The sequence below is a fragment of the Zalophus californianus genome, chromosome 14 (assembly GCF_009762305.2).
Source record: "Zalophus californianus isolate mZalCal1 chromosome 14, mZalCal1.pri.v2, whole genome shotgun sequence".
NCBI classification, from domain to species: Eukaryota; Metazoa; Chordata; class Mammalia; order Carnivora; family Otariidae; genus Zalophus; species Zalophus californianus.
In genome coordinates this window covers 69,031,150-69,050,139 of record NC_045608.1, presented here as the reverse complement: position 1 = coordinate 69,050,139, position 18,990 = coordinate 69,031,150, and the positions used below count along the sequence as shown (strand labels likewise).

General features: G+C 39.3%; 1 protein-coding gene across 1 annotated transcript in view; it reads left to right on the top strand.

Moving 5' to 3' along the window:
• DYM (dymeclin) overlaps positions 1-18,990 on the top strand; it is a 340,650-nt gene that overhangs the window by 79,171 nt on the left and 242,489 nt on the right. The window contains 3 exon segments of the mRNA XM_027576031.2: positions 14,755-14,880; positions 16,262-16,299; positions 16,302-16,403. Of these exon segments, the coding sequence (XP_027431832.2) occupies positions 14,755-14,880; positions 16,262-16,299; positions 16,302-16,403 (266 nt within the window).

Here is an 18,990-nt window from a genome sequence, read left to right as displayed (position 1 = left end):
GGAACATATTCTGTAGTAGGAAAAAAAACCTCCGTGGTTCTGAATCCAGAAGATAGGGCTTGAATGCTCGTTCTCCTACTAACTGGGAATGTTACTCCACACCTCGGGTCTCATTTTATAGTTAGGGGCAATAGACCAGAAATCATTACTTGGAAGAGACATTGGAAGACATGTAGCTTAGCTGTTCAGTATTTTAGATAAGGAAATTGAAGTGCCTGAGTTTGGAGACCAACTTGTGTAGCTGTTGGAGGGACAGTCAGGCCAGGCATCGTGTCCTCTAATGCAGTAGAACGGCTGGCGGCCGAGAGGGAGCATCTCATGCTCTGGTGTTCTCACGGCCTCCTGTGTTGCTTACGATCGTGTTGAGGACCAAAGCAATGCACTTGAAGATGCTTTTATAAATTGTCAAATGCTTTAGGATTATAAGAGTGTATTGTCTTACACATACTAAGTACTCAAAAACATTGAATATGTTTGCTTTCGGAGTTAATTTTCCTATTTTAAACTTCTCAGTAAAAAGGAGTAGCACTAGCTCCCTAACAAGTATAGTAGGCATAGGACACGGGACGTGTGAGATTCAAAAGAACAAGGCCGAATCATCTGGGAACTGGAGGAGGTTTCTGTAGTGCCTGGCTGCTTAGGAGGACTGGTGCTAGCCCGGCATTAGGTGTGACAGAAAGATTAGCAGCAGCAAAAGTAGGGTCTGGGGTCCTGGCTGTCATGTTACCTGTGTTTGCGTATTTCCTTGCAGGTTATGGGCTATTTAGAGCAAGATGAGCATTGGATTTTTTTTAAGATTTTATTTGACACAGAAGGAGAGAGGACAAGCAGGGGGAACGGCAGGCAGAGGGAGAAGCAGGTTTCCTGCAGAGGAGGGAGCCCGATGCGAGGCTCAATCCCAGGACCCCGGGATCATGACCTGAGCCGAAGCCAGATGCTTAACGACTGAGCTGTCCAGGCGCCCGAGCATTGGGTTTTTAAAACTAGAATTCAGCTTTTCTTGATCCTAGCCCTTTCATTTTATAGATGATATCACTCAAGTGGAGAGAAGGGAAGTGCCTTTCCTAAGGTCAGTTTGGCAGGATCTCAGGTGGCCCTGCAAACACTGACTCTGCCTTCAAAGAATTTTTACTCTTACAAAACCAAGACTGGTACAGAATACATTTGTCACTTTCTTTTGCTGTTATTAATACATGGATGGCAAAGTATGAATGAGGTAAAGTACACTAATAATTGCAAACTTTTAATTCTGCCAGCAAAGAGTTAATTTTTTTCTTTTTAATTTTTTGTGTCACTTACATGAGTTAATTCTTTACCGAGTAAATTCTTTTCACATATAATCGATATTACATAATGGATGTTTACTAGCCATTGGTACGGATGCTGCAGTTGTATTAAATGGTTAATACATGTGTGCAGTTGGCTTTGGAAAAAAGTCAAACACCGAGGGCTTATGATGAGAACACGTGTTCTTTGTCCTCTCCCCTTTTATCTCTTTCCTCCCCAGAACCAGTCATTTTTGATTCTTAGCTGTTAGGGTGGTTTAGATAAATCTTTACCCTTATCATACCTTTGAATATATTTCTAAATAACACTGTTTTTTTTTCTTAGTAGGCTTTAGTTTTCAAAGCAGTTTTAGGTTTGCAGCGAAATTGAGCAGAAAGTATGGGCAATTCCCATATAATTCCTGTTCCGTTGTATAGCACCCCCGACCCCCTTCACCATCCTGCCCCAGGGTGGTACGATGTTACAGTCGAGGAACCCACATTGACACATCATTATCATCCAAAGTCATGGTTTCCATTAGGGCTCACTCTTGGTGTGTTGTACATTGTATGGGTTTTAACAAAGAGGTAATGACATGTATCCACCCGTAGAGTATCATAAGAGCAGTTTCATTGCCCTGAAAGCCCTCTGTGCTCTGCCTGTTTATCCCTTCCCCCGACCCCAGCTGCCACTGATCCTTCTACTATCTCCTTAGTTGTGCCTTTTCCAGATTGTCAGATAGTTGGAACCATACAGTTGTAGCCTTTGAGATTGGCTTTGTTTAGTTAGCAATATGCATTTAAAGTTCTTACATGTTCATGACTTTATAGTTCATTTCTTTCTAGCACTGAATAGTATTTCATTGTTGGGATATACTACATATACACAAATTAACTTCATGCAGATGTAGATATAGCCATCATATAAATCTTAGAGTTGGTATCAAGTGGGTACATTTTAAAATTTGATAAAATATGTTTGGTTTAAAAAAAACCTGTCCCCTAAGAGATTATTATTTTTTTCTTTCAAAATTGTGTTTAAATTCAAGTTAGTTCACATATAGTGTAGTATTGGTTTCAAGGGTAGAATTTAGTGATTCACCATTTGCATATAACACCCAGTGCTCATTACATCAAGTGCCCTCCTTAATGCCCATCACCCAATTATACCCATCCGCCGCCCACCTCCCCTCCAGCAATCCTCAGTTTGTTCCGTATATTTAAGAGTCTCTTATGGTTTGCCTCCCTCTCTGTCTTTATCTTATTTTATTTTTCCTTCCCTTTCCCTATGTTCATCTATTTGTTTCTTAAATTTCACAGATGAGTGAAATCATTTGGTTTTTGTCTTTCTCTGACTTATTTTGCTTAGCATATACCCTCTAGTTCTGTCCACATTGTAGCAAATAGCAAGATTTCATTCTTTTTGATGGCCGACTAACATTCCATTGTGTATATATATAAATATATATATATGTATACCACATCTTCTTTATCTATTCATCTGTTGATGGACATCTGGGCTCTTTCCATGTTTTGGCTATTGTGGACATTGCTGCTATAAGTGGACGTGCCCCTTCGAGTCACTATTTTTGTATCCTTTGGATAAATACCTAGTAGTGGAATTGCTAGGTTGTAGGGTAGCCCTGTTTTCAACTTTTTGAGGAAACTCCATGCTGTTTTCCAGAGTGGCTGCACCAGTTGGCATTCTCACCAACCCTAAAGAGATTATACCAGTTATAGTCTCACTAAAATCATTTAACAGACCCTTGCCAATATTGTATAAAATTTTTTGTAAGTTAAAAATGGAAATAATAATGTGATTCTTTTAAGATTTTGTCAGAGAGCGCACACATGTGCCCAAGCAGGGGGAACGGCAGGCAGAGCAGGCAGAGGGAGAAGCAGGCTCCCCGCTGAGCAAGGAGCATGGGATCATGACTGAGCCGAAGGCAGATGCTTAGTTAAGCATCTGACTGAGCCACCCAGGCACCCCCATAGTGTCTTATATGTATTTTCTCATTACAAGTGAGATTGAACATCTCTTCGTATGTTCAAAAGCCGTTTCTAACTTTTGATGAAGGTTTAGCAATCATTTTTATTTCCTGAGAGCTCTTTTTCTCTGATTGTCCCTTGTTTTATGAATGCAACATTTTAAGTTGGGATGACTGCACTGTGGACACTCATATAACCATTTTGGTATATTTGCTTTATTATTATTTATTCATCTTTTTTTAATATTATGTATCCCTCTTATCCATCCTAATTTTTCATTTTTAAGGTTATCTTTAAAAACTCATATTGTTTGTTGAACTTTATTTCAGGAAGGTATGTGGCTATATTTTATTGATGCATTTGATGCAGTGTTATATGTAGAGCACTAGTTCTTCGAGAATCATGAAAACGTGGAGTGGATATTTGAGTTTATTTGATCCACCCCCCTTGATTTTTATATATAATGAAGTTGACAGGTAAGGTGGCTGATGAAGCTAATGAGTGACCGTTCTGAGACCAGAATCCAGAGTTTTTGACTCCTAACCTCCAGGCACTTTCTGTTCCACTGTTAAGACTTTTATAAACGAGAAGTATTCCCATGTCTTTGATTTTGTTACCTTTGAAAACTAGCCACCACCACCACTGACAGTATCTGTAATACACTCTGCCACTTTTTAGTCTTCCCTCGTGTTTTACTTTCACGCTCTGTGGTGGCATAACACAGATATTTCTAAATGTTGGTTTTAATCCTTTGAACTTGTCAGTTGTTTTTGTTAAGCTTATGTTCCATTTACATACTGTCCGGTTTCTTACCCAATAGTAAGTCAGAAGAGGATGTTTGTTTCCTTCTCATTCGTTGACTTTGTCCTTAGCCAACACTAACACCCATTTCGTGAAGGCTTTTGTCTTTATCCAAGTGTTCTACTCTGCCCTTGCAGAGCGGCACAAGGTCAAGGCGCCCGTCTTTTTTTTTCTTCACATGAAATTAATAACTTGCTCCAACAGTAGTTTGTTTTAGGACGTTTCCAGCCCAGATGGTGGAAAGTTCTTGGGATAATATGGCAGCCAGAGCAACACTTTGGCTTTTTAAGGTTGACTTTGTTTTGGCGATTGTGTGATGAAAATCTGAAGATCATACAAGGACATTAAAACAAGAAAGATCTGTTGGCTTAAAACATTTTTCATCTTTTAAAAACCACCACACTCAGCATGGTAGCATTTTGGTTTCTTTCAAGTACTGGCCTGTCTGGCTCTTTTCCCTGATTATTTGGTACTTAGGATAGGCCAATTAATACATTTTAAATTTTGTTTTCACAGAAATCTAACATTGCCTTGAATTCCTTTATTTGAGCATTATAGAAAGTTACACAAGAAATGACATTAGAGATCATCTTGCCCAATGTACTTAATTTAAAAATAGGAAAACTGAGACCCAGAGGGATTATTTGTTGAAATTAACAGAATGAGTTTAATGGAGAGCGGAGAAGCAGATCCTAGGTCTCCGAATTTTGGATCAGTGACTTTTACAGCATACCACAATATGATTTCATTTTGTTTGCTCTTATTTCAATATGTCATCAGATTTGAGTCAAGAAAAGTTTAACATTTATGACAGTCTTCTATTTTTAGTTCTTGATTAATTTAATTTTAGAGCATATTGCTTAAATATCCAAACACATAAAAGTGTACATGAACTGTCTCTTGCCCACTCTGGTCCCCCATCTCTCCAGCTGTCCCATTTGCTTCCGTAAGTAACCACTGTGCTTAGTCTCTTCATCTTTAAATTTTTTTATTGTTATGTTAATCACCATACATTACATCATTAGTTTTTGATGTAGTGTTCCATGATTCATTGTTTGGTGCATAACACCCAGCACAATACCCATCACCAGGCAAACCCATCCCCCACCCCCCTCCCCTCCCCTCTAGAACCCTCAATTTGTTTCTCAGAGTCCATCCTCTCTCATGGTTTGTCTCCCCCTCCGATTTACCCCGCTTCCTTCTTCCCCTCCTCTGCTATCTTCTTCTTTTTTTTTTTTCTTAACATATATTGCATTATTTGTTTCAGAGGTACAGATCTGTGATTCAACAGTCTTGCACAATTCACAGTGCTCACCATTGTGCTTAGTCTCTTATGTATCCTTCCTGAGGCTGTTCATGCAATGTAGATGCAGTTATGAACACAGATTCTTATTTCTCCCTGCATTCACACAAACGCTGGGAAATCATACGTACTGTTTTGAACTTTCCTCTTTGTCCATTCGACAGGCTATCCTGGCAGCTTCTGTACACAGGCATTTAAAGAGCTTTCTCATTTTTGTTATGAGAATAGTCAAATACCCCAAAGTTTACCCTTTCAGAGTATTATCTTTAGGTGGTTTTTAGTATATTCACAAAAGTTGTGAAATTGTCATGACCATCGAATTTCAGAACTTCATCACCCCGCAGAGAAACCCATGAACGGCCATGAGCGGCCCATGTACCCATGAGCGGGCCACTCCTCATTTCTCCCTCTGTCCGGCTCGTAGTAACTGCTAATCTGCTTTCTGTCTCTGTGGATTTGCCCTTTTGGGACATTTCCTACGAATGGAATCCTAGACTGTGTGGTCTTTTATGTCTGGCTGCTTTCACTTAGCACAATGAGTTTAAGGTTCACCTCTGTTGTAGCAAGTCCCAGGACTTCATTGCCTTTTATTACTGAGAAGTATGCCACTGTATGTATACACCACATTTTGTTTATCCACTCATAAGTTGGTAAACATTTGGGTGGTTTCTGTTTTTTGGCCATTGTAAATAATGCTGCTCCGAGCGTTCCTGTACAAGATTTTGGGTAGACTTACGTTTTCTGTTCCCCTGGGCATGTATCTAAGAGTAAAATTGCTAGTCGTCTGGTAATTGTGTGTTTAACTTTCCGTGGCGACTTCATCATTTTACATTCCCATTAGCCTTGTGTGTGAGCTTGATCTAATTTTCTACATCCTTTCCCATTCTTCTAAAAAAAATACGACATTATGATCTGTGGTAGGTCAGTATCAAATTATATGTAATCATTCCCCTCTTGTTGGACGTTAGAGTTTTAACATTTTTTTTGCTCATATCCTTTGCTCATTTTCAGATTGGAGCCTCTGTTGCATCTGTTTCTAGGACCCATTTTGTATTTTTAGCCCTTTGTGACATGAATTTAAAGTATATGTTTTTCTAAATTTGCCTTTTGACATACTTGCTTATAGTGTGCTTTTGCTTTGCCATAATAAATTTTTAAACACTCTTTTTAAGAATTTGAGTTTATCTGTCTTTCACAGTTTTTAGGCCTTCTGGATGGGCTTTTATGCTCATTGTTGACCTTTTTGGCCCTTTCTCTCACTACTTGCCTTCATGCATATTCATTCTAACCCCATTGGCTTCTTTGGTGTTCCTTAAATAAAATGTCCCTGGCTCAGAGCCTTTGCATGTGCCGGTCCCTCTCCCTGGCAGACTCTTCCCTTGCCTCCTTACTTCTTTCAAGTCTTTGCTCAAATGTCAACTTCGTGTTGAGTCTTCTTGTTTAAAATTGTAACACACATGTGATCGATTGTCTGTGGTCCCCCAAATTCATTCTCCTCCTCTTTATTAGAATTTAGCTGGGCAGAGGCTGTCCAGGTAAAGACGATGTTTCTCAAGCTCGCTTGCCAGCTAGATCTAGATGTGGGTGTACCAGAGGAAGTGACATATACAACTTTTGTATTACTTAAGAAATGACTTGCCTTGGAGTGATTTTTCTCCTTCTCTCTGATGGGAAATGACAACTGGAACAAACTTGGAAGTACATGCAAAGGGGGACAGAGCTTCCTTTCCAGCATGGCCTTTGTATGACTTTATTAAGTAGATCCTGCTTTATCTGATTAAGTGGCAGAGAAATGAACTTTGATCTGGTTTAAAAACATAATTTTGGACTATTTTATAGCAGTTTAGCGTAACTATTCCTTACCCTTCCACCCTAACCAGGTACTCCTTATCCAACCTTCATGCATTGTTTTCTTCATAGCACTTATAACCTTTTAATTTATTACATAGCATATTTATTTGTCTGTCCCTCTAGAATATAAGCTCCAGGAGGCCTGGCATATGGTAAGTAAGTGCTCAGTGAATATTTGGAATGAATGGTTGAAAAGGCCTTCTACAAAGCAGGTTATAAGAGAATCTTCCATCTTGTCCCATAGGGTTTTTTTTTTTTAAGATTTAAACTTCTGATATATTTGGGATTTCTTTTAGTATAGGGTCTGAGGTATAGATTCAAGTTTTTTTTTTCTTACAGAAGGCTATACATTTGTTCCAACAGTACGTATATATTTCACTATCTTTTAGTATCATATTGATGAAGTCCATTTTTAACTTGTATAACAATTATTTACAAATAAGAAATGCCTGCTCGTCTCCTCAGTAGATTTCTTCTAAGAGAGATTGTTGTATTCTCAGTCATTATCAACTCTGAGTGACTGTAATATATTTGAGCTGCTTTTTTTTCTGTGCACACATAAAAAGATACTAGATGCTCTTCTTTTTAGGCGTTCTTTTTGTTGCTCTAAATCTTATATTTTTATTCATATTAAATGGTATGTTGATATATGGGATAGCTTGGTTTTCGGCTCATAGTTATAGGCTCTTCTGTGAATAAGAATCGCAAATGCTGTGTGCTATGCCACTAAGCTTTATATTGAGTAAAAAGTTTTTTACCGAAATATGTATTTGCTTTTTATGGTTATTAAAAATTACAGGTGCCTATGAGTGTTAGACTGCTCTTTGTTTCTTATGCAGGAACAACATTTCTCAGTGTAAAATCTTTCAAATAGTGTTTTAAATGCTTTTAATGACTAAATGCTTTTAACGAGACTGAATCTGTGCCTGTGCACTCTGCCAGTATTTAAACGTTGAACTTACATCTTTGATGGGCAAATGTGATGGTTAATTTTGTGTGACAGCTTGACTGAGCTGAGGGGTGCCCAGAGTCAAACATTATTTCATTATTTCTGGGTGTGTCCATGAGTGTGTTTCTGGAAGCAATTAGCATCTGAATTGGTAGACTTTGTCAGAAAGGTCATACTCACCAGTACTGGGATCATCCAGTCTGTTGAGGGCATGAATAGAACACAGAGGTGGAGGAAGGGTGAATTTGCTCTCCTGCTCGAGCTGAGACATCCGTCTTCTGTCCTCGGACACTGGTGCTCCTGATTCTTGGGCCTTCAGACTTAGATCAGAGTTTTCTGGTTCTCAGGCCTCTGGGTTTGGATGGGAACTATACCACTGGCTTTTCCACCCCCACCCCCCTTGCAGATGGCTTGTAATGGAACTTTTCAACTTCTGTTAATTGTGTGAGCCAGTCCCTTACAGTACATCTCTTCACATATTGTGGATTCTGTTTCTCTGGAGAGCCCTAACTAATACAGTAAGTGTGGCTGACTTATTGCTAGGATCTGAATGTTTGTGTCCTCCCAAAATTCATATGTGGAAACCTAACCTCCAAAGTGATGGTGTTTGGGTGGGGGGTGGTTAGGTCATGAGGGCTGCCCTCATGAATGGGATTAGTACCCTTGTAAAATATACCCAGGGAAGTTCCCTTGGCCCTCTTCCACCATGTGATAACACAACAAAAAGATGCTCCCTGTCTGTGAACCAGAAAGCCAGCTCTCTTCAGACACGAAATCTGCAGGTGCCTTGATCTTGGACTTTCTAGCCTTCAAAACTGTGAGAATAGATTTCTTTTGTTTATAAGCCACCCAGTCTCTGTTAGTTTGTTATCGTGGTCCACAAGCACTAAGACACTCATGTTAGATTCTTTTTCCCTAGTTGCAATCTCTGTTACTTTGATTGTTAACAGTGTAGTGAGAGAGGAATCATTAAGAATACCCATGGTCAAAATGAGGTTTAGATATTATCCTCAAACTATCGCGATATTTTTTTCCCCTGGAAATTTCCCAGTAGAGATAATCAGTTTGGAGCAAATGTTTCTCCCATTCATTTTCTTCATACCCTTCCCGTTTAAAAAGTTTAAAGCAATAAAAATAGTCACCTATAATCTCATCTCTCAGGATTACTTTTTAAATTTTTTGCCTGTTAGCATCTGCGTGCATATTCATTCGTATGGTACATAATGTTCCGCTGTCTTTGCTCAACATTGTGTCATGAAGCAAATATTTCAATAAAGTATGTTTCAAAAGTAGATGGGATAACATGTTTTGTGAGGCTAGCTTAACCCTGATACTAAAACCTAACAATTACGTAAAAAGAAAATTACGGACTTCTATCTTTTATCAGTATAGGAGAAAAATCTTTTAAAAATAATTAGTAAGTTGGGGTGCCTGGGTGGTTCAGTTGGTTAAGTGTCCAACTCTTGGTTTTAGCTCAGGTCATGATCTCAGGGTCATGAGATCAAGTCCATCAGGCTCTACGCTCAGCGCAGAGTGTGCTTGAGATTCTCTGCCTGTCCCTCTCCCTCTGCCCCTCCTCCGGCTCATGCTAGTACTCTCAAATAAATAAATAAAATCCTTAAAAAATAATTAGTAAGTTGTATCCGGCAATATATGAAAAGGATAATACATCATAATCATAACCAAGTGTGGTTTACCTGAAGAATGTGATATGGTTAACACTTGAAATTCAATCAACATAATATGCTATATTGACAGAATAAATTAGAAAAGCCATATGAGTGTCTCAGTAAATGTGGAAAAAGCATTTGACCAAATTCAGCATCCATTCATGAAGAAAGAAAGTGTTCTTGATTTAGGTTGATATCACTGTCTCTGAGTTCTAAATCTAGAAACCTGTCTTTTTTGATTAGTCTTAGTCTTTTTTGCCCACTTTAAGCATCCAGTCTGTCACTGAGTGCTATTAGTTTTATTTTGTTCCATGTCATTCAAGTGTGAATGCTGTTTTCCATTCCTGTTGTCACTGTTTTCATTGAGGTCCTCATAATGTTTCAGTGAAATAGTTTATTGCATGTGCTTTGTTTCTTGAATTAGTTAAAGCATTTCCCCACTTCAGTATGTCATCCAACTTCTGATGCCCCCCCCCCCCCCTTCATTCCACGGTCCCTGATTTTGGACACATCAGGCATAGGATTGAGTCGATCACATTCTTCACTTCAAGGGTCATTATCATCATTGGTTCATGTGAGGCCCATCCCTCCCAGCATTTGGTGTTAATCCATTCACTTATTCCCATTTATCCCCATTCCTTGCTCCTCTTCTTTCCCATCAACAGCCATTTTAAGTGTGTCTAATGCATTATTTATATATATATATATATGTACATATATATATGCGTGCAACTAAATGTTCTACGTACATGCATTTTTTTTTTTTTTTAAGTAGGCTTCATGCCCAGTTTGTTAGGATCAGGAGGTAGAGCTGGCATGGTGCCTCTGACTCTTGAGGTTGTAGTTGAGCTTATTGCTGGGGCTGTGGTCTAATCTGAAGCCTCAGCTAGGAAGGGGAGGACCTGCTTTCTAGATTTCTCACTTGCTGTTGTCAGGATTCAGTTACTCTAGGGAAATTGGACTTCAGTTCTTTAACTGTTGATTGGAGGCCTCCTTTACTTCTTTGCCAGGTGGACTTCTCCATATGTCAGCTCACAACGAAGTATCTGGCTTCCCTCAGAGAAAGCAAAGAAAAGAAAAAAAAAAGGAAAGGCAAGAGAGGGTGCCCAACACAAGCCATAGTCATTTTATAAATTTATCTCCACCTGGTAGTGGCATCCTCTCACTTTTATTGTGTTTATCAGAGGTGAGTTACTAGATTCAGCCTGAACTCAAGGGGAGGCAGTACACAAGGGCATATGAATAGCAGGAAGCAGGAATTATTGAGGGTCATTTTAGAGTTTGCCTACCACAGTCCTCAAACAGTTTCTGTGAGTTTTTCTTTGGCATATATACATATATTGGGTCATAGGTTGCTCTCTAAAGATGACTGCTCTGGTTAATATTCCCATCAGCAGTACGTGAGGGTTTATATATCACCATATGCCTGCTAATACTTTATATCTTCCAGGGCAGAAAGGGATATCACAGTGTTTTAAACTGTTAATATACTTTGCTCTTTTTTTCTAGTGGAGTTCTTGGTTTTTTTTCTTGGCCATTTGCAGGAGTTGTTTGTAAGGTTCTAGATATGAGTTTCTTGTTCTTCATCTGCCTGTTACCTTTGTCCAAGGTTTCATTTGTTGAACAATAATCCTTAATTTTTATGTAATTAGGTGCATTTTTTGACTTTATGGTTTGTGCTCTCAGGCATTTATTAAAGAAGTCCTTTCATGTGCTTATGTTCCAAACTTAGCATCGTATGTTTTCTTGTGTTAACTTTAGCTGTACCATTCACATCCAGGTCTTTAACCCATCTGTAGTGGGACTTTGAGTATGTTATTAGATAGGGACCCATCACTACTTTCTTTGTAAAAGGAGCCAGTTGTTTCTAGCACTATCCTCTGTACAGTCTCTTCTGTCCTCATTGATTCGTGGACCCATCTTTGTTGTATGTTGTTTACGTCTGCACCACAAGTGTGAGCCATAAGTTTGGTTTGGTTCTTGGGTGGGTTTCATTCATTTGCCTGTGTGTGTGTGTGTGTGTGTGTGCGCGCGCGTGTGCGCGCACAAGTACCATGCTGTTTTTATTGCTATAGCTGAATAGCATGGCTTGATACCTGTAGTGAAAGTCTCTCTCTCTTCACTCTTTATTTTCAGGGTTGACTTGGCCATGTTTACTCTTCCATAAAAAGTTTAGAGTCGCTTTAGGACATTCCTGAAAAAGTTCCTGACTTGACTTTAGGATTAATTTGTGTAGAATTACTATTTTCATGGTATTAAGTCATTCCATTCAGATCATCCTATGTGTCCTTTGTCTTACTGCTGATAAATGGATGCTGGTCAGAAAAATGAATAAAAGATACCCTCTCAGTCAGTCAGCAGCATCGTGGGTCCTTCATGAAATTCCCTTTATATTTGCAATGAGTATTCTTTTGTATTATGATCAGGTATTACATGACCTCAACACATTTCTTCCTTTTTTGCTATTCCAAATTACATATGCTCAGTATGCTGTGCTGAGGAGTCTATTCAGGAAGACCCAGTCAGTCAGTTCCAATAAAAATCAGAGCATTAAAAAATCCCTCTGTCTTGGGGCGCCTGGGTGACTCAGTCGGTTGAGAATCCTACTCTTGATTTCAGCTCAGGTTATGATCTCAAGGTTACACTGGGCGTGGAGACTGCTTAAGATTCTCTCTCTCAAAAAAATAAAGTTACAAAAAAGAAAAAATCCCTCTGTCTCTTTGTCCCTTTATCCATTGAGTGTCTGTTATGTACTAGAGTTGGGAATATAAATAACTAAAAAATGAAAGGATCCCTAGCTAGAAAAGAGACTCGTCTTGGGACACCTGGGTGGCTCAGTTGGTTAAACGTCCAACTCTTGTTTTTGGCTCAGGTCATGATTTCGGCTCAGATCATGATCTCATGGGTTCTAAGTTGGAGCTCCACTTGCACGTGTGCACATGCTCTCTCTCAAATAAATAAATCTTAAAAAAAGAAAACTCGTCTGCATATAACTGCTTGCCAGTCATGCTTTAGGGCTTAACTTAATGTCACTTTTCAGAGGAGCTTTACAACCAGAATCCCCTAAATCCTTTCATGGTGTTACTTACGCTTTTTCCTTTATGACCCTTTTTGGTGTAATTATTTCTTGAGTTCTATTTTCTTTACTAAACTGTAAGCTCCATAAAGGCAGGAGCCTTATTTATTGATGGATGTGTCTCTAATATGGGGCATAATGCCTGTCTAGATATAGTAAGAATAAGTTCTTTGTAAATATTTGTTGAATGACCTACAAAGTGGAATACAATGTAATAAACAGTTTGATAGAACTTTTATCCATAGACATATGGAAGCACACAAGGGGGATCACTTAGTTCTGTTTAGGAATTTTGGTGAATGGATTTGTAGCTTGACACGAAAATCCTGTTGAGTCACTGTTCTTATGTGCTGTCAGCTTCCCTCCCTCCCAACGTGAAACCCTCTACCCTCCACTCCTATAGCTTTACAGAATTTGGATTTGGGATATAGAATAAGATGTTAAATTATAAATTATAAACACTGCAGTTGATTCTTTATTATTGATGCAGTAACTGAATATATTATCAAATGTCCTGGAGGTGGTCACCTATCTAGATAGGCTCTACCCTATAGCAGGATATTTTGTTCTTCAGGATTTGGCTTTAAGCCCTGACCCAGCTACATGTCTAGCCAATTGACCATAGAGTATGGGCTGTATGAGTAAATGATAACTGTGATGCAAAATCTTTCAGGTTCTAGCAGTCATCACCATTATTATGAAGAATTAATGAATCATAACATGTCATGCTTGTCTTTCATTCAGTTCAAGGAGTAAGAACAAATATAAGAATTGTGTTTTATGTGGTTAATATTTACAACACTAATTATGGAAATTTCAGGAGAGAGAATTGTTCTATAATACTTTTGAAAGTGAGATTTCTGAGTAGAACTGAGATTTATTCATTACATAACAACATCAGTTGCATGGACCTCTTATGTTTTGTATATTTTATTTTTAAGAGACTTCTATCGGCAGTAACTCCTTAAAATATCTGGTAGAATTTAAGCCTGCCCAATTCTAGAATCAAGACATGTTTAATTTGCTTAATGAGCCTCATTTAAGTAGGTGTTAAGTGTTTTTTGGGGGGAGACGCTTTCCATGAGTATTTCAGTTGTGTCAAATATTTTGATACTCTTTTGAGCTGTTACTCTTTTTGCTGTGTTATTGAGATTTCCACTTTCCTAATCTGTTACTTTCCCCATGACGATCATGTTAAACTTTTGCAATAACTGAAGATTTCTCGGGCCACTTATTCCTGTTTGTCCTTCCTGCTCAGCCAAAACTTTGTTTCCCCTTTATTTGATCTAAGATTTATTTCTAAAGGGGGGGCTGATGATCTTGGGAGAAACATGCTTAATCAAACAGGTATAATGTGTTCACTGTCCATAGACACTAGAGGTAGAGTTTGTTAGGATATACCATTGTTCTCACTGTAAAGTGATTATCACCACGAAAAGGCATTGTTTTCTTCGCTGCACTGGGACTTCTCTTCAGTTTGGCAATCTGCATATTTGGTTCTGCATTATAAATAAACAGAGACGAACATAGAGCTTTAGGGTGGATCTTCCAAGCGAACACTGCTGGTAACTGTTTCCATTATATGTTAATAGACTTGTCATTTTAGCAGGAGGTGGGAACTGGGAAATAGGAAAGTCATGGGATGCCTAACCCAAGTACAAGAGCTAATGGCTGGGAAAGGGCTTCATATTTTTGCTTGACTTAATTTTTATGTTAAACATATTAGTATTTTTTTTATAACCCAGAAACATGTTGAATATTTAGGTTGAGTTTTTAAATGTGTAATTTAGAAAAGAGCAATCCTAATTTTACAAGGGGATCATTATTCTGTTTGTTTCCTATTTCTCCAGAGATATTACATATGAAATCTCGGTAGAAGCTGTATCAACAATGGTGGTTTTTCCTTCTTGCCAACTCTTCCACAAGGAAGTTTTGCGACAGAGCATCAGTCACAAGTATTTGATGCGAGGTCGATGGTATGTTCCTATTTTACATTTTTCTACTTACTGTATAAATCTATATTTCTGGGCTTGTCCTCTAACCTCACTGTTGTCCCAGCTGTCCAGCCAGACATTTCCTTCTATGATTCTGTCCGCACTCCAAACCCAACGCATAAGGAACCAGATTCTGCTTTTCCATTTAAACCATCTATCCTCCCTGCCCCTTTCATCTCCACGGCTCTTCACCTTCTCTGGTGGTTTCTTTGTAGAAGTGAAACTTTGAAGTCGTCTTTCTTCTTTTTCTGCAGCATTCTCTATGTCTAAGCACTCATCCAGTCATGCCTGTCCACTGAAATTATTTTCAGTCTTCCCCTTTTCACAAGTCCCTTCGAAACTACCACATCTCCACCCAGTCACCCTGTGTTTGGACTAGTCCAGCAGCCTCTTAGCTGACTGCTCCTACTTTCATTTAGTCACAGATACTTAGTGTGTGTTAACCATGTGCCTGGCATGCGTTAGGATGGGGGGCTCTGCTCTTGAGTAGTAGCTTACAATCTCCTAATGGGGGGCTGGGAGTAGATAAGACACACACACACACACACACACGTTATCTTCTATTGGCACATTCTTCACAGAACTTGAGAATGTAAAACAATTACAAATAAAGTAGCTTTGATTAAAGTTCTCAGGGAGTGGGAGGAGCTTTGTCATTTTCACATCCTTCTTGCTGCCTTGGTTATCTATGTGGCACCTTCTTGCTCCCTGGATTGTACCGGTGATACAGTCACAGAATCCTGTAAGGCTGTTTGGAACATATTTGAAAATCAACTGGTAATAGAGAAAGAGCCTGAGCTTTGGCTCAGGGGTCTATTACAGAGTTTTCTCTAGATTGCAGGAATTGGTTTATCACTTTAATTTGTGGACGCATATCCCTTCTCACCTGTGTTCTCTTCTCCTTTCATTCCATTACTTGAAAGAGTAAATATGTATATTATTTTGTATGTATGCATAAATTGAATAATTTCATGCTTAAAATGTATAGTCTTTTGTATTGTTGCTTTTTAATTCTTGCTTTTCCCTACTGATTCTGTGTTACTACCTCCCTTCAAGTACCAGGTACTGAATAATATACTGAATTTATAATGTGTCACCTGTTATACAGATTACCAGTAAGGTAACTGGCGCTCAAGAGTTGAAGTGATTTGACCAACAACTATGGCATAGAAAACAGGAAAGCCAGAATTAAGCCTCAAGTCTGACATCAGAGCCCACGGTCTTCAGTATTATGTGACAGTGCTATATTTCTTTGAATTGTGCTAATCCCTTTTTTATTAAAAGATTATATAGATGATATTTATCATTATACAAAGGGACTTCCATAACTATGAGTTTGATTTTCTTTTTTCTTTTTGTGTAGTCTTCCGTACACCAGCAAACTTGTGAAAACCTTATTGTATACTTTATCAGACAAGAGAAGCCGCCCCCTCCAGGAGCACAGGTACTCCCACAGCAGTCGGAGGGGGGAGGACTGCTCTATGGACTCGCGTCAGGAGTAGCAAGTAAGTCTAATCAGAATTTTGTCAATTCTTGGATCCAGATAGAGTTTGTCTAATTAGTCGTAAGAAATTCTGTCCACTTGGCCACCTTTGTTGGCTCTGTGGAGCTGGCTAAATGTGAAATACTGGAAGTAATTTAAAATATTTTTTCCATTTAGTGCTGTGATTGATGCAGTGAAATGTATGCAAATAATTGTTTACCTGTAAGACACCATTTTTCAAGAATAACGTTTGTAAATATGCATATCGCATGAATTTTAGCTGTACACGATAAATGTGGTTAAGCTCTTGGAAACTTTTTACTGCTTGTGCTTTGAGGAAATCATGCTATTTTAGAGGCTTTATTGGTTAGGATCTTACATGACTAATTAGGTGTAGTTTTCTTGTTATACGTTTCATTTGCTCAGCAACAAATAAGCACATTTTGAAGAGTTTTATATTAAATTCTGAAGCACAAGTGCGGGTTTTATCAGACAGGAAGCAGATTTCATTCACTGCAGAAAATCCTTTCCCAGCCGACAATAAAGCCTCATTTCTGCTTCACGGTGTTGGACATGAAGACGGGGGGAGTGGCAAAGGTTAGCCCTAACTCTCCCTGGTGTTAGTGTGGCGGACCCACGTCATGCGAAGTCCTAGAAACTGAACTTTTGCTTTCTTCTAAAGGAGAAACAAAAAGCAGACTGGTACTTTGACAGTTGTAAGGCCTGCAACGGGCCTGCTTATTAGACGAGCAGTACACGCCGAACCACGTAGTGCACAGCTGGGCTGTTTGAAGGAATGCTACCCGGAGCCGAGCTCCACAGTGAAATTATGGCTGCGGCGTGCTCGCCACACTCAGGGAGGAACATCAGTATGATGGGAAAATGTAGTTCAGTTCTGTTTGATAATAGACTGGGTAATGCGTCTTGGGAACCTCTTTGGGTCAAGAGACCTCTGTTGACTTTTGGAATTGATCTGTGGGCCAGGCTTTCTAGATTTGCCTTCCCCTGATTTCTTTTAATATGATCGGTATTGAATTACATACGTGGTCCCTCATTGCTTTGTCCTTTGGTGCTGAGCAGGCTCCCTAGAATGCCAGACCTGCAGACGTTAGTTGCTCTGATTTGCCCTCATTTCAGATGAGGAGGCTGTACCAGGCTTGTGCATTCACGGCCTCTGAAGGCAGCACAGCAGTGGCTGCTTGCATCCCATGGGAAGGCTTCATTAGTCCATCAGCATTTTCTTTTCGATCATTAAACTGGAATAAGGATATAAAGCTAAGTATTTTCCAGTATTTCAGGATGGTTGAAGATTTTTTTTCTTAAGGGATTTTTATTTGAGAGAGTGAGAGTGCATGAGCAGTGGGGAGCGGCAGAGGCAGAGGGAGAAGCAGACTCCCCACTGAGCAAGGAGCCCGATGGGGGACTCAATCCCAGGACCCTGGGATCATGACCTGGGCCGAAGGCAGCAACTTAACCGACTGAGCCTCCCAGACGCCCCTGGTTGAAGATTTGTGGGAGGAGATAGTATAAGTTCATTAACTGCTTTCTTCAAAACAATGGCAATACTTTGCACTTTCTTTTTTTTTTTTTTTTTTAAGATTTTATTTATTTGACAGAGAGAGAGAGAGCACAAGTAGGCAGAATGGCAGGCAGAGGGAGAGGGAGAGGCAGGCTCTCCGCTGAGCAGGGAGCCGGATGTGGGGCTCAATCCCAGGACCCCAGGATCATGACCTGAGCTGAAGGCAGCTGCTTAACCGACTGAGCCACCCAGGCGCCCCTGCACTTCCTTTTTTTAAAGGACAAACATAGATTCATGCATTGTGTTTAGTTTTTCTTGGAGTTAATGTGTCATCAGAAGAATGTCCATTATGGTAACGTGGTGTCATCAGTACCAGGTGCCAAAGAACTTTTAAACTTTAGATCTGTCCTACCTAGTTAGCAGTGTATCAGAAGGAAGTCCCTTAATTTTCCTAGCTTCCAGTTTTTCTGTCTATTGAATGAGGTCAGGATTGCTAAGATTATTTCCATATAGTTTTCAATGATTTTATGGTTTTTTCCTTTACCACTGAAAAATTCAATATTCAGAGTCTGGGGGAGGTGGCAGTGAAAAAGATTTAATATTAGTTGAGGACATGAAAATGGACTTACGGGGGCACCTGGGTGGCTCAGTCGGTTAAGCCTCTGACCATGACCAGGTCATGGTCTCAGGGTCCGGGATCGAGCCCAGTATGTCTTGCTCTGTGCTCAGCGGGAAGTCTGATTGTCCTCCCTCTGCCACTTCCCTGCCTTGTGCTCTCTCTTTCTCTCAAATAAATAAAAATCTTAAAAAATAAAAATAAATAAAATGGACTTAAGATTTTTAGTGTACTGTAGTCACAAGACATTTTATATAGCTTCTTACATCTTCATAAAACTATTCATGTAAAGGTATAAATCATGATAAGAGTGATTTTTCATTATTTTACAGTATGCGACTCAAACAGCAAAAGAATGTTCTCTTCCAAAGCACAGCTCTGTATTATGGGGAGAGGGGAGGAAAAATGGTCATGTAATTTTGAATTAAGTCACGTTCCGTGAAAAGTCAATCAGGTTGACAAGGAAATTTAACT